The following is a 15,878-nucleotide window of genomic DNA, read 5'->3' as shown; positions in this document are numbered from 1 at the left end:
TAGCCTCTGCTTGAGCTTACCCAGCAGGAGCTACAAAGAGATCTGCAGATTCCCCTTCCTTTTTTGGAGTTTGTAGGTGCCCAGATGAGGCCCAGCTGTGAAGCAATGCAAGCTGCTGTGAGGCTTTGGGCCTTCTCTTGGAAGTTCTGGGTCTGTCTGGCCCAGCTGCAATTTGTTAGGTAATTTTCAGATTGCAAAGGGCCAGGGCATTCATATGCAAAAGCCTCTGCTGCAGCCTGGGTGGGGCGGGGTCTCAAGGAATCAACAGGGCGGAGCAAGCAGCTATGGCTGATCCTTAGCTCTTCCCTCAGGGGCCGTACGTCTCAGTATCCCGATAATTGCTGCCAGCACCTCTGAGGGAAAGCCACCCTCAAGTTCTGAGTTCTGCCTGCTGTCAGACAGTCCAGTTTCTCCCCGTATGAGTCCTGGGTCCCCAGAGACTTCCCGAACCGACGTTCAGAACAGTCAGGAGCTTGTGACTCCCTCCCGATTCAAAAAGACAGCTGCGACCTCAGGTGCCAGCCCCTTTCCTCATGCGCGCTTGAGCCTCCGTACCTCTGCACTTTACTTCCGCAGCTCCTCTGAGTCTCAGTGTGCTTTTCTCTTTCCTTCTAGTTGTAGAATTTCCACTCAGCCAGCCTTCCTGTAGTTCTGGATGATGTCCGTTTTGTCTTTTCATTGTATTTTTGAAGTTGTAGTGGGAGGCCGCAATTTCCGGTGTTTACCTATGCTGCCATCTTGGTGTTGTTTTTTTTAACCATGGTGTTTTTTTATTGCAGCTATATCACTCTGCATTTCTTCTTTTTTATATATATATTTTTTATTGATTTTTTACAGAGAGGAAGGGAGAAAGAGAAGGATAGAGAGGTAGAAACATCGATGAAAGAGAAACAACGATTCAGCTGCCTCCTGCACACTCCCCACTGGGGATGTGCCTGAAACCAAGGTACATGCCCTTGACGGGAATTGAACCTCGGACCCTTCAGTCCGCACGCTGATGCTCTATCCACTGAGCCAAACCGGTCAGGGCTTCATTTCTTCTTGATTCTTACATAAGTTATTGATTTTTTTCATCCATTTCTTGTTGACTCTTACATAAGTTGTTTATTTTTTCCTCCAACTGGTTTATGCACTCTAGGATGCTTATTCTGAATTCTTTTTCTGAGATATTGCATGCCTCTGTTTCACTTAGCAAGTTTTCTGGCGATTCTGCCATTTCTTTCCTTTGGGGGTTTCTTTGTCTACCCATTTTTGGTCTCACTGACTGATCTAGATGTCTAGTCGTGCAAGGGCTGCTCCTTGAGTAGCAGTGCTTCCTTGGGCTGCAGTTGCTCTTCAAGTGATTACAGTAGTGGCTGTTCCTCAGTTGGCAGTGGATCCTCTGGTGGGTGCTGTTCATAGCAGTGGTATCTCCTCTGTCTGGTAGGTGAGGCTGCTCACACAGCGGCTGTTTCTTGGACAGGGGTGGGCTGATCAAGAGGCTGCTGCTCTTCAGGTGGGAGCGGGCTGAGCGCAGCTGCTGCTCCTTGGACAGTAGCGGGCTGTTCACGTGGCTTCTGCTTCTCGGATGGGAACGGACTGCTCATGTGGCTGCTGCTCCTTGGATTGGAGCTGGCTGCATGCTACTGCTGTTCCTCAGATGGGGGCGGGATGCTCACTCAGCTGCTGCTCGTCGGACAGGTGCAGACTGCATGTGGCTGCTGCTTCTTGGACCAGTGTGGGCTCTGCAGGGCTGCCACTCCTCAGATGTGGTCGGTCTTGTCTGTTTGTGTGGCTGCTACTCATTGGACAGGTGCGAGCTGCTCGGGAGGCTGCTGCTCCTTGGGCTGGAGTGAGCTGCACGTGCGGCTGCTGCTCCTGGTACGGGGGCTGTCTGCTCGCATGGCTGCTGCTCCTCGGACGGGGGATGGGCTGCTTGCATGGCTGCTTCTCTTTGGGCGGAAGCAAGCTGCACATGTGTCTGCTGCTCCTCGGATGGGAGCAGGCCGCTCACCCAGCTGCTGCTCACCTGACAGGTGCAGGCTGTGTGTGTCTGCTGCTCCTTGGACCAGTGTGGACTGCACAGGGCTGCTGCTCCTCAGATGTGGGTGGTCTCCTCGTATGGCTGCTGCTCCTCGGACTTGGGTAGGCTGCTTGGGCGGCTACTGCTCCTTGAATGGGAGTGGGCTGCTCGTGATGATGCTGTTCCTCGTATGGGTATGGGCTGCTCACACCGCTGCTGCTCTTCGTATGGGGGACAGGCTGCTTTCATGGCTGTTGCTCCTTGGATGGGGGCAGGTTTCTTGCACACCTACTGCTCCTCAGATAGGAGGGTGTGGGCTGCGCAGCTGCTGCTCCTTGGATGGGGGCAGGCTGCGTGGGGCTGCCGCTCCTCAATCGTGGGCAGGTTGCTCATGTGGCTGCTGCATCTCAGACGGGGCAGGCTGCTCACATGTCTGTGGCTTGTGTGGTTGCAGTGCTCCGGGCTAAGGCGTTGGGCCGGTCAGAGGGGAGCATGCTTCAGAACTCACAGGAGCCTGCATCCAGGGTGGCTGGAGACTCATTGACCATGGGACCACAGCCAAGGTAGTAGGTCCCTGGCAGGGGTGTCTGTAGAGTCCCAGGTGTTATCTGAGGGCACCCTGGGTGGGGGTGAGGCCTGGCTCCCAGTTACAACAGCTCTCCCCTTAAAAATGCTAGGCTTCTGAGGATGAGCCGGTCTCCTGGAACTGCTTACACGGTAGCAGTGGCTGCCTCATTAGGTGAACCTGTTTAACCTGACCCCAAAGGCCCTGTGGGATCTATCTGTGCCTCACTCACATACACACACATCCCACATGACCACACACTCCTCTTTTGGTCCCTCACTGTCTCATGCTCTCCCTCACTGCCGCCTTCTTCCTGCCTCTGTAGTTGGGCCTTGGGTGTTATTGACCCGTTTGTGGATGGAATTTCCTCTCCAGGTGTCTGGCTCATTCTCTAGCACCTGGCCAGACAGGATAAAATTCACCTCGATAAGACACAACACAAAGGGACTAAAGCATGAATGTACTCATGACAATAATAACTCTACTATAAGTGACCACCTGAGAAAAGAGAATTAGGGGCGAGAAGAGAGAGCATAAATGATATCGAAGAGAGTGAAAAAGATAAGAGAGAAAAGAATAAGGAAGAAAAGGAGAAAATATATATATATATAAAACACCACAGAACCAATACATAAACAAACAAACAAAACAAATAAACAAACAAAAAGTAATAATTAAAAAAAAAGAAAAAGAAAAAAATACAAACACCAAACCCCCAGCAAAGAGGGTGGGGGCAGAATCTGTAGATGCTGAGCTTATATATAGAAGATAAGGTTAAGAGTTGGATGAATATGGGGAGGATCTCAGTTCAGTATAGAGGAAGTAGAAAGGGGATGGGTGGATAAGAGGAAAGAGAACAAGAAATAATAATAATAATAATAATAAGTTTACAAAAAATTTGATTTCAAAAATGGTATAAAAATAGCAAATAAAAATAAAATAAAATAGAGTGATGGAAAAATAATGTGAAAAGAAATAGAAAATAAAGCAACAAACAAAAACAGAAAAACAATGAAAAAAAGAGATAACAAAGTAATAAAAATATAAAATAAAATAAAAATGAAAAAGTGAAGTGTTCCTCTGGCTGGCTTAAGATCCCAGTCTTCTGGACTGCAGTGTTTCTCAGGATCCGATTGCTGGGACTCCCTAATTTATTTCTATATTGTTAAAATACATGGAATATACAAAATACATGAAATATTTTTGTAAAAGTAAAAATTACATAAAAATCTGAATAAAATATAGACCATTACTAGAAAGGTTTCATGATTTGATAAAAATATAAACACTTTTGTGTTTAAATGAAAACAAGTAAACAAAACTTATGATTTTATACAACATAGCTATTTATTTTAAGAAGAATTAGACTAATTTAATAAAAAAAGTACTATGTATATGTTTATACCATATAACATGTTATGTTATATTATATTTTGAATAAATACCTATGAAAGCATTAAAGGAGAAACTCATTAAGGTAAAGATTGACAAAGAGGTTTTTTCTAATGAAGAAGCGAAAGAAGAACATTTGAAGTTGAGAGATTTACATCTAAAAAGGTACAGAACTACAAAAGTACCTAACGCATCCATGAAACAGTAAGTGGATGGAATGTGGGGGAGGAAGGGGTAAAATTCTGAAATAAGGAAGGAAAATTCAGTTGATGCTATTGTGAAGGGTATTTAAAGTCTCACTAAAAGAGTATGAAATTCACCTACCAAGTAATCTGGGAAATGACTTGATAAAATCTACATGTGAAAACTATAATTCTGCAGGCAAACTAAAGGGTGAAGTTGTAAACAGGAGGGAAAACAAGTTAAATATTTTACTTTACCCAAATAGAAGCAAATAAATCACCGATACTAGTTCCAAATTCCTTATCTTTATACTTTTTGTTGAATAGTTGAGGCATTTCTTGTTTCCCAGATGTTATCTTTCCTGTACCTATATGTTAACAAGCAAAAGAATCTTATGACATGTTCGAGTAAGAAGAAAAAAATATATAAAAAATATGAACAATACCATGACAATAAATACATATCTATCAACAATTGAATCTAAAAATCAAAATAAACGAACAAGGAATCTAATGAACAAAATAAACTGATGAATAAAATAGAACCAAAGACATACAGACATGGAACAGATTGAGGAATCTCAAAGGAAAGGTGCTAGGAAAGGGCGGGAAGAGATTAACCAAAGATTTATATGCATATATGCATTACCTATGGACACTGACAATAGGGTGGTGAAAGGTGGGAACTGGGTGGGGGGGAACAATGGGGGAGAAAATGGGGGACACCTATAATACTTTCAATAATAAAGATTAAAAAATAATAAAAATAAAACACATGTAAAACATATATACACATCCTAATAAACATAGTTTGTCTTGGAATGCCAAGTGAGCTATTTTTGAACAAGCTGAAGCCAATCTAATTAATTAAAAGGTACATTCTTCTAACAGTACCCTCCTAAAGAACATTCTGTTATAATGAAAATTTTCCATTTTTGTACTTACAATAGCTTAGCCATTAAATACTTGAAACTAGCTCCTATGACTGAGTAAATGGATTTCTAATTTAATTTAGTTTAAAATTTAAATAGTCACATGTGGCAAGGTTCTACACTATTTGACAGTACAGTCCTAAAATATAAATAATAGTCTTTAATGTTAATAAAACATTTTGTACCAATAAAATGTACTATTATAAAGAGAATATTTTATTTCTCTGTTTTTAAAAGAATTTCAATAGTTTTTATTTTATACTAGAGGCTCAGCGCATGACATTTGTGTGTGGGTATGGTCCCTAGGCTTGGCTTACAATCCGAGCCATCTTCTCCAGCTGCTGTAAGCCAGCCCCACCCCCCGCCACCACCCACCCCCAGTTCCCCATTTGCCTTTGGGTGATCGGTGCCTGACAGCCGAGGGAATGGACCAAGAGGTTGGCTGTTCCCACCCACTTGCTGCCCCCACCTCGACTACAGGTGGCCATCAGGTGATCGAAGCCTGTTGGCCAGGGAAAGGGACCAAGAGGTGGTCAGTGTGCCTCATAGTGACTGATCCAGCAGTTTATCTGTTAATTCTGCGGTTAGGGTCAATTTCCATATTACCTTTTTATTATATAGGATTACAACAATTCTATGAGGTAGTACATATATTAAATAACTAGAGGCCTGGTGCACGAATGTGTGCATGGGTGGGGTCCGGCTGGCCCTGGCACTGATTTGGGGCGGGTTGGTTGGGGGGGTGGCTAGGGGGAGGGACTGTGGGCGGTTGGCTGGCCAGCCCTGCCCCCTGGTGGAACTCCTGGTCAAACTCCCAGTTGAGGGGATAATTTGCATATTAGCCTTTTATTATATAGGATACTAGATAAATAGATGTCTTTCTTTAAGAAAACTTATAAACTTTAGATATAAAGCATTTTTCGAAATAAATGACAAGGAGCAAAAAATATTCACTTATGAAAGTCTGGTACATAAATAAAATAGTATCTGGCCACACAAGGCTTCATTTGTTCAGATAATACTATCCCACATCTCTGTATATCCATGACAGAGAGAAATGTAGTACAAGCATATTCTGAGAATGAGGGGGAGGGGAAAGGAGAGGTGAGGGTGGGAGGAGGAACCTACAGTCCTTTAATTAAATGAATTATATCAGTATAGTCACCTTTTATATGCCGTGGAAAGCATGAAAATGCTATTAATGTAGACCATGCCAAAACTGTGAGAAAAACAAAGCGAATCCACCAAGTATGTAACCAGTGTTCATTATTATCACCACCACCAACTCTAACAGAGAAAAGTGAAAAAAATTAGTTTGTGTATTTTATTACAAACAAAACCATAATCTAACAGAGAAAGAAAAATAAAGCGAGAAATGAAACATTTTCTGTTAATTTGTCCTTGTTGTTTGCTTTGCTGAGAGTGAATGGTTGTGAGTCCTTTAATTATGTAGTTCCCTTTTGTCTTGCAGGCCCCTAAATTTTTCCCTTTCTTTTTTCTCCCCTGTCCACTCAGGCGGTGATGAGTAATTCTTTGATATATTTAAAACTTTCTTCAACAGAAGCTAAGCATTTCGAAGACTATACCTTTAAATCTCACCTCTCCTTTAAAATCAGTCCTGGCCCTTTAAATCATGCACCTAGCCCCAGCCCTTTAGTGAAAACCTCCCCTTTAAGTTGCACAATTAACCCTTTAAATCACATTTATTATGAAATCTCTTTCTTATAGTCCCTTCTCTCAACTCTCAGACTAAGAGTGAGTTACCTTCTAGTGATCATACCTAATCAACCTCAGGACCCTTTGTTGGCCATTATCTCCTCTCTTACCTGCAATTTTTCTTGCTCCACCTTTGTAAACCACAAAGCCTTACAGCGGACTGAGTGGGATGGGGGTGTGAAGGATCCTGTGCTGGGATTTTTAAATTTTCTCTCTTTTTTTAAAAAAATATATTTTATTGATTTTTTACAGAGAGGAAGGGAGAGAGATAGAGTCAGAAACATCAATGAGAGAGAAACATCGATCAGCTGCCTCCTGCACATCTCCCACTGGGGATGTGCCCGCAGCCCAGGTACATGCCCTTGACCGGAATCGAACCTGGGACCCTTCAGTCCGCAGGCCGACGCTCTATCCACTGAGCCAAACCGGTTTCGGCTAAATTTTCTCTTTTTAATCACAGTTTACAACTTCAGCATTCTTTGTCTTCCATGATACTGCGACTATGATCTTGTGGAGAATTTTCATAGTTGTGAAGTTATTTTGTATAATTTAGAGAGGAGATTTAGGGAAGTTGATTACTACACAGCTGCCACTGTCTTCAGTTTCGCACACCTTTAAGACTTTGTCCAACCAGCCATCATGGGGAAATTCCCACAACCCTAGGAACCACAGTTTTGGAGATGCTGGTTTCTCACAGGTGACTTTACTGCCAACAGACACCTGGTGAGTAGCTTACTTATAGGCATTATCTCTCATTATTTCAAGTATGTCAAATCAAAATGATTTGATTGTAACCTGAGATTATCAAATTTATCTGGAAAGTAATTTTGCAAACACAGCTCCTGATTTTTAATGAATAATAATGAGTAGAGACTTATGCATCCAAATAGCAAATTATATGAATGTGGGCCAACTCCTTATCCATTGCTACATCACTCAGGGATACCAATTCCAAAGTGCAATGACACAGGGTTGCAATCTTGATTTCCACTGTACAGTATGCTATGCCTAGAAAGTTTCAACTCCAGATTGCCACTAGGGGTACAAATTTTCTTATTTTTATAATTTTTAGAAATTTTATTTGTTTTACTTTTGAACCCAGCTATATATTCTAACTATATTCATTATATTACATATAATATGATAAAAGTTATACACATTCGTGTGAATAACTGAGTATTTAAAAATTAAGGAAAATAAACTTAAAGAAACTACAAAGTATAAGCAAATAATTTAATAAAGTAACAGATATAAGACAAACTTAGAAATCAATATAGTCTCCTACTAAAAGTAAATGATTAGTAAATGTCATAATACAAAGATTCCATGCATAACACTAACAGAATATATAAAATCAGTAGGAATAAACTACATAAGATATCTTCAATAAATAAAATCATAAAACTTTAGTGAAGGGCATAAAAGAAATGTTGAGAAAATAGAGCAATACACCATATTCTTACATAGTAAGATAATAGTTATTACCAATTTGACACATAAATTCAAGTATGTCAAATCAAAATGATATGATTATAACCTGAGATTATCAAATTTATCTGGATAGTAATTTTGCAAATGATTTTTAATGAATAATAATGAGTAGAGACTTATTTATCCAAATAGCAAATTATATGATAAAGCTTTAGTTATTAAATATAACTAGTTATATTTATTTTTTATATATTTTTCTTGATTTCAGAGAATAAGGGAGAGGGAGGAGAGATTGAAACATCAATGATGAGAGAGACTTATTGATTGGCTGCCTCTGCAGGCTCCCTACTGGGGATCAAGCCAAAATCCAGGCATGTGCCCTGACCGGAATCAAACCATAACTTCCGGGTTCATAGGTCAACACTCAACCTCTGAGCCACATTGGTCGGGCACTAGTTATACTTAGTAGTTATATTTAAAATATTGTAGTATTGGCATTATATAGAAAAATATGTCAGAAGCCCAGCCAGCAGCGTGGGTCAGTGGTTGAGCGTAGACCTATGAACCAGGAGGTCACTGGTTTGATTCCCAGTCAGGGCACATTCCTGGGTTGCATTGTGATTGTTTGCAGGAGGCAACCAATCATTGATTCTCTGTCATCATTGATGTTTCTGTCTCTCTCTCCCTCTCCCTTCTCTGAAATCAATAAAAAAAATTTATTTTTTAAAATAGAAAAATGCCAGAAAATGGATTAGACAGACAAGAGAGAAGAAAAAAAAACCTCATTTACGGGGAAATTTAATGTATGGTAAAAATGGTATTTAATGTCAGTAAAAATAAAAATTTTTTAAAAAGGAAATGATCCAAAATGTCATTAGTACAATTAGCTATTTCTTTGAGAGAAAATAGAATCTTGGCCCATGCCTCCTATTATAGGCAAAAATAAATTGAAATTGGAAGTTAAATTTAAACGTACAACACATCTGTTAGGATGGCTATTACCAAAAAACAAAACAAAACAGAAAATAAACAGTGTTAGCAAAGATGTTGAGAAATTGGAAACGTTGTGCACTACTGGTGGGAATATAAAATGATACGTCCACTATGGATAACAGTATGGAGATTCCTTTTTAAAAAACTATGTATTTTATTGATTTTTTTACAGAGAGGAAGGGAGAGGGATAGACAATTAGAAACATCAATGAGAGAGAGACATCGATCAGCTGCCTCCTGCACACCCCCTACTGGGGATGCACCTGCAACCAAGGTACATGCCCTTGACTAGAATCGAACCCGGGACCCTTCAGTCTGCAGGCTGATGCTCTATCCACTGAGCCAAACCGGTTAGGGCTGGAGATTTCTTTTAAAAATCCCATTTCTGCCCCTGGCTGTTGTGACTCAGTTGGTTGGAGTGTCCTCTACTCTGGGTCCAATTCCTGGTTCGGGCTTATACCTAGGTTGCAGGTTCGGTCCCGAGTGGGCTGCAGTTGAGAGGCAACCAATCAATGTCTCTCTCTCTCTTCCTCTCTCTAAAAAATAAAATAAAATAAAATACAAAAGCATATCCCTGGGTGAGGATTTTTTTTTTTAATTCCATTTCTGGGTATATATCACAAAGGATTGAAAATAGAATCTCAAAGATATTTGCACACTCATGGAAATTGAATTACTCACAATAGCCACAAATAGGAAGTAAACTAAATGTCCACTGTCAGAAGAATGAATAAAGAAGAAAATTCTGTCATATGCTACAATATGAATGAAACTTAAGGACATTATGCTAAGTGAAATAAGTTAGTCATAAAAAGACAAATACTGCATGATTCCACATATATGAGATATCTAAAGTAGTCGAACTCTTAGAAACAGAAAATAGCATGATGATTGCCAGGGGCTGGGGAGAAAGGGAAAAAGGGAAGTTGCTTTGCAACAGATAAAGAGTTTCAGTTTAGCAAGATAAAAAGATCTAGATATCTGTTGCACAACAAAGTGCATATAGTTAACACTGTCCTGTACATTTAAAGAATGGCTAGGATGATAAAGTTTATGTTACATGTTTTTTACCACAAATTTTAAAAAATTATATGCAGAATTACTAGTTAGCAGCTTGTCATTCTAAGTAATGTCTTTTAAATTCTATTTCAAGCAGTAGTGTAAAAAATATACATTGTAGATGTATTTATATGTACATATATATGCATATCAGTCACATTTACATATATTTTTCTAAAAATATGGTCATTAAAAATTAATTGTATCCTATATAATAAAAGTGTAATATGCTAAGTGTCTGACCGATCGGTCGACCATTTGGTCAACTGCTTGACCAGCTGCTATGATGCGCATTAACCACCAGGGGCCAGGCGCTCTGACCAGTAGGTTTGTTTGCTGCTGGGGTCCGGTCAATTGGGACTGGGCGAGAGGGCTGGACATGCCCTGGATCTGGCTGGCCACCATCAGCCCCGATCTGGACTGGGTGAGAGGGCCCCGATTGGCCCCGATCACTGGCCAGGCCAAGGGACCCCAGCAGTGCACAAATTCATGCACTGGGCCTCGAGTCTATTTATAAGCTAACATGTCTATCGAATAAATATTTTACATAATGTAGGCAAAAAAGGAAAGAAAATGGCTTACGTTATATTAGAAGTACTTCTCTCAGGGGTGGTAACCAGGGGTGCTGCTATCGCATAACCCAAAGCATATCCAACTGTTCCTGAAGCATCCATCAAGCCTATAAAATGAATATCGACATCTAACCACTATATAACCAACTCTGTCACAAGATAATAAAAGTTACATCACTAAAATGGATGCCTTCTTAAAGCTTCATAGTATACTTTATTAGTCAGGGTTCTCCAGAGAAACAGAACAAAATGGATTTGTGTGTGTGTGTGTGAAGTGATTTCTGAACTATTTTTATTCACAGGTGACCATCTCCTGTTTTTCTGATCAATATCTCTCAGTGGGAATTATTTTTTCTACTTCCTTTTTTAATTTTTTATTGTTGGCACTATTACAAATAAGATATTTAGAGAGCAAGAGAGATTTTAAGGAATTGGCTTATGCAACTGTGGGGGCTGGCAAGTGCAAATGTGTACGATAGGCTGGCAGATTTGAAATCCAGGTAAGAATTATTATTACAGTCTTGAGGCTATAAATAAGTCTGAAATCCACAGGGCAGTACAGCAGGCTGGAGCGACTCAGGCAGAGTTTCTCTATGTTGCAGTTTGGAGAAAGATTTCTCTCTTTGGGAAACCTCAGTCTTTATTCTAAAAGGCCTCAACTGATTGGATGAGGTTTACACACACTATGGAGGGTAATCTGCTTTACTCAAAGTCTACTGATTGTAAATGTTAGCCACATCTAAAAAATATCACAGAAACATCTAAACTGGTGTTTGACCAAACTAAGCCAAGCTTACACATAAAATTAGCCATCATACATATATCCAATGCATATACTAGAGAAACTCAGATAATTTAATTATATAATTCACTGTATCTTATTTCATCTATATATGCAATGTAGTATATATAAATATACAGTGGGGCCTTGACTTAAGAGTTTAATTCGTTCCGAGACTGAGCTCGTTAAGGAGCTCATTAAGGAGCTCATTAACTCAAATCACTCTATCAACTCAATGCAAAAAAATCGGCCGAGAGACAGCTGGTATCTTAAAAAACTCGTTAGTCAGGACACTCGTAAGTCAAGGCCCCACTGTATTTGCATTTAATATAAATGAAATACACCATATTTCACTTTAATTTGTGGTACGAATACAAGATTCTACTTTATAATGATACATTCTCGTCCCCTTTGCATCTTTCATATTAGCTGCCAGGGTGACAAGAGGTGGCAATAAAGTAAACTTCTCTCTGCAATACATATATGTGAGTTCTGATTGCTATTCCATAGAACCAAAAGTAAAACAAATGTATTTGTTTCTACCCTCAGCTAAGACTAATAAATCACAGCATCTTTTTTTCTAAAAGCATATATATGAATATCAGACATTTTAGTTTATTGGCATGCCTTTCCTTACCTCTGAAGGGAAATTATTATTTTGACACAAAATACTATTATCTTTTATGTCACCTTCACAATAAGTATAAAAAACAACTTTATTTTTTTTCACATATGATAGTTAAATAGATGTACAAATAGATGATCTACTAGGACTAGAAGCTATTGTAATATAAGGAAGTACAGATTATTCTGAGATAAACTCCCGCGTTACTTATTACAGAATACATTAGCATAAAACACTATGAACTGAGGATACTACTCTGTGGTCAATTAAATAGCATATCACTTCTTTCCTTGAAAAGATGAATGAGATTGTTTTCATTAACTTCAAAATATCAGAGCTCCTCTCAAAGATGAGTGAGTTAATTTATGTAAAGAACTTAGAACAATGATCACTATTTTAGCACCACACTGAATCTAGTACTGAAGAGGCATTTATTTTCCCTTATGGACATGATGACAGCAACTTCCTACACATATCCCATAAGTTTAAGCATACATCTACTCAAGAAATTCAGTCTGGTTATTTTGAGATTTTTTTTCTAGAAAAATGAACTGCAGCCTATATAATTTGATATGATATATATATATATGGAAAGATTATAGTTTTAATTACTTAAGAATGTATTTTTTCTATTGCTTTATATCTTTTAGGCTGGCCTTCAGATGACTTGTTTACAATTCCAAATCTCAAGCAGCTTTTCAGAATTAAGTGGCTCAATGTGATTTTGAAGTTAAACATACCAGTTACTATTTATTACAATCTATACTAATAAAAGAGTAATATGCTAATTAGACCGGGAGACCTTCCAGACATTCTTCTGGACAAAGCCATGGTGGCAGGGCCGAGGCAGAGGAGGTTAGGGGCAATCAGGCCAGGAAGGGAGGGCAGTTGGGGGCAAGCAGGCCGGCAAGGAGGGGGGGGGCAATTGAGGGCGAGCAGGCCAGCAGGGGGGCAGTTGGGGGTGATCAGGCCAGCAGGAGGGGCAGTTGGGCACGATCAGGCTGGCGGTGGTGGGGGGCAGTTAGGGATGATCAGGCTGGAAGGGAGGGAAGTTGGGGGCAACCAGACCAGCAGGCAGAATGGTTAGGGGCGATCAGGCAGGCAGGCAGGTGAGCGGTTAGGAGCCAGCAGTCCCAGATTGTAAGGGATGTCCGACTGCCGGTTTAGGCCCAATCCCTGTGGGGTCCCAGATTGGAGAGGGTGCAGGCCGGGCTGAGGGACACTCCCGCCCCTCATGCACAAATTCTGTGCAACAGGCTACTAGTGTTATTATAAAAGCCAGTAATTAGCACCTGTATATCAGTTTAGATATGCACAGCAAAATATAGAAGCTCAATAAAAATGAGGAAAAATAACTTGCCTAGATAAGTACCAATTGAGTGTTCGTCAATGCTGTCATCAAGAAAGGGTACTGTAAGGATATAAAGAGGTATTCCTGCTATTCCCTGTGCAGTCTGCCCAAGCAAGATGCAAGTTATATACTTTGCATAGACTGAAAAGGATTTCGTGCAATCTCTGGAAATCTTCTTTTCTTGGCAAATATCTTTTGAAAGGATAATTTAAGTTTTTTGTTAAATGAGTCAAAACTTAAACATACAACAAATACACAGTGTATTTTATGAAATATTTTACCTTTTACAAGATATTTCCACCATTATACTTTTTTCTTTTAGTTAAGATTTCATTTACATTGAATGTAATAGCTCTACAATTAATCAACATGTTCTCAGGAAAATGGAATGATAAAATAAAATTTGTGGGAATACTGAAAAAGATGCAAATATTATATATAAACCAAACATAAATGTATATGTATGACTATATGTATATACATACTTGTTTGCATAGGTAAATATACATATCTTAAATTTGGCATCTGGTAACTCTGACTTTTGACTAGGATAAAAGTATCCCTTTTAGATGATCTGACTTATTAAAGATTACCTTCTGAGCTTAGTTCTATATCCACTTCTCTGACAATTAACTTTGTGTGTCACTCTGATCAAAATAATTTTCCATTTTATACCCACTAAATAATAAAACATAGATCCATAAGGACAGGCATTATACCAGTGATGTTTAATGAGTGCACCATAAGAATTTTTAAAACATGCAATACCTGACTAGTCAGAGGCATTGACCTCTTTTCCTTTAGATTGTCAAATAAACAAATGACAATAGCCAACACAATAGTAGCCATTCAGTGCGATGAATCAAAATTATACCTATTTATTTTTGTTTCTGTAACTTTGTGTTCTCTTCTTTTTTAAAATTGATCTTTATTATTGAAAGTATTACAGATAGTCCCCTGTTTTCCTACTGACCCCCCTTTACTCCACCAGGTTGGCAAAAAGTGTATTTTTTTGGAGTGCCACAGAATTTTAGTAATTAGTTTATATGTGCCATGAGACGAAAAAGGCTGAAAATCACTGTATTACACAATGAAAGTTTTTGTTAGTCATTATATAATAATCCACTAGATTTTAAATTTCTTTACAGGACAGTCTATTTCTTAAGCTTTTTTTTATTCACATGTTTATAAAACAATAGTAAATAAATGTTTGTTAGAATTGCATTTGTTATTAGCCTGGTAGATCTAAACAATGCTATTAGATCATTTTGATTGTGTATATTTGATTGGAACTTAACAAATGTTCTGAAAATATTACTGTGAAAAACTGGTTAATGTGTAGATTGCAAAATAGTACACTAATGGAAAATTTCAGCTGGTTCAGTATTCATATGGAATATTTGATTCCATGTTAAATAGGAGGAGGTCTCTAGAATGTTTATTCAAATTACTGATAATTCAATTTTATATAGACATATCAGTATCAACACCCAACCAGTGAGTTCCTTGAACTGCTTTCTTCCCATTTAATTGAACTCCACTTAGCAGGTATAAAGCTATTCAATTTAAACTTGCAAACACAATGAACTACAAACCTTCTTTAATTGCAATTTAAAGCATCCTACAAACATCTTTACCTTTCTAGCTCACTCCTTCTAGTAACCCATTGTCACCAATCCCTAAAACCCACCAGGACCTATATAATCTATTGATCTTGCTCCTTTTCACTATCTCAATGTCCCTTTATACCCTTACTTCTTTCGTTGTCATCGTAACACTTTTAAATGCCTTGCTCTCTTGTATGTCATGCAATCCCTCAATGAAATTGCAACCCTAGTCAAGTTCAACTCTTCTCCTTACTCTATACCTACACTTTAAAAACTGAATGTGGCCATAGGAAAACACACAACCATGCAAAACTCACTTTGAATTCATGATCATTAAACTTAAGGAGGTCCTTCACCCTCCTTAATCAAATATATCCCTAGTCTACTACTTTTGCCTCCTCCTAGAAAATTCGGCTTGTTGGTTTCTTTTTCCTAGGGCTTACAGTCCTGATAGTCCTGCTATCCAATATCTGAAAGCAAATTTTTTCCACAAATAGGATAAAACTAATCTTTTAGCACCTTTCTTCATATTAAAAAAATCTTTTGTTTGGACTATAGTTTCAAGAAGAAGGGAACAGTCAGTACTACAAACACTGTTGATAGTTCAAGAACTATAACAAGTCAAAAGTTTTAATTATCTACACTAATAAAAGAGAAAAATGGTAATTGG

The 15,878-nt window shown here is 38.9% G+C and overlaps 1 protein-coding gene across 1 annotated transcript in view; it reads right to left on the bottom strand.

Moving 5' to 3' along the window:
- The window catches only part of SLCO6A1 (solute carrier organic anion transporter family member 6A1), a gene marked incomplete at its 3' end in the record, with an annotated part of 83,999 nt that overhangs the window by 46,908 nt on the left and 21,213 nt on the right, over positions 1 to 15,878 (bottom strand). The window contains exons 3-6 of the mRNA XM_059691898.1: positions 13,611 to 13,793; positions 10,855 to 10,951; positions 6,239 to 6,360; positions 4,400 to 4,509 (exon numbers count right to left, since the gene is read on the bottom strand). Coding sequence (XP_059547881.1) covers positions 4,400 to 4,509; positions 6,239 to 6,360; positions 10,855 to 10,951; positions 13,611 to 13,793 — 512 coding nt within the window. The remainder of the gene's footprint in view (positions 1 to 4,399; positions 4,510 to 6,238; positions 6,361 to 10,854; positions 10,952 to 13,610; positions 13,794 to 15,878) is intronic.

This window comes from Myotis daubentonii, chromosome 4 (assembly GCF_963259705.1).
Source record: "Myotis daubentonii chromosome 4, mMyoDau2.1, whole genome shotgun sequence".
Lineage (NCBI taxonomy): Eukaryota > Metazoa > Chordata > Mammalia > Chiroptera > Vespertilionidae > Myotis > Myotis daubentonii.
Note: the sequence above shows the minus strand (reverse complement) of the source record. Positions and strands in the feature narration are given on the sequence as shown.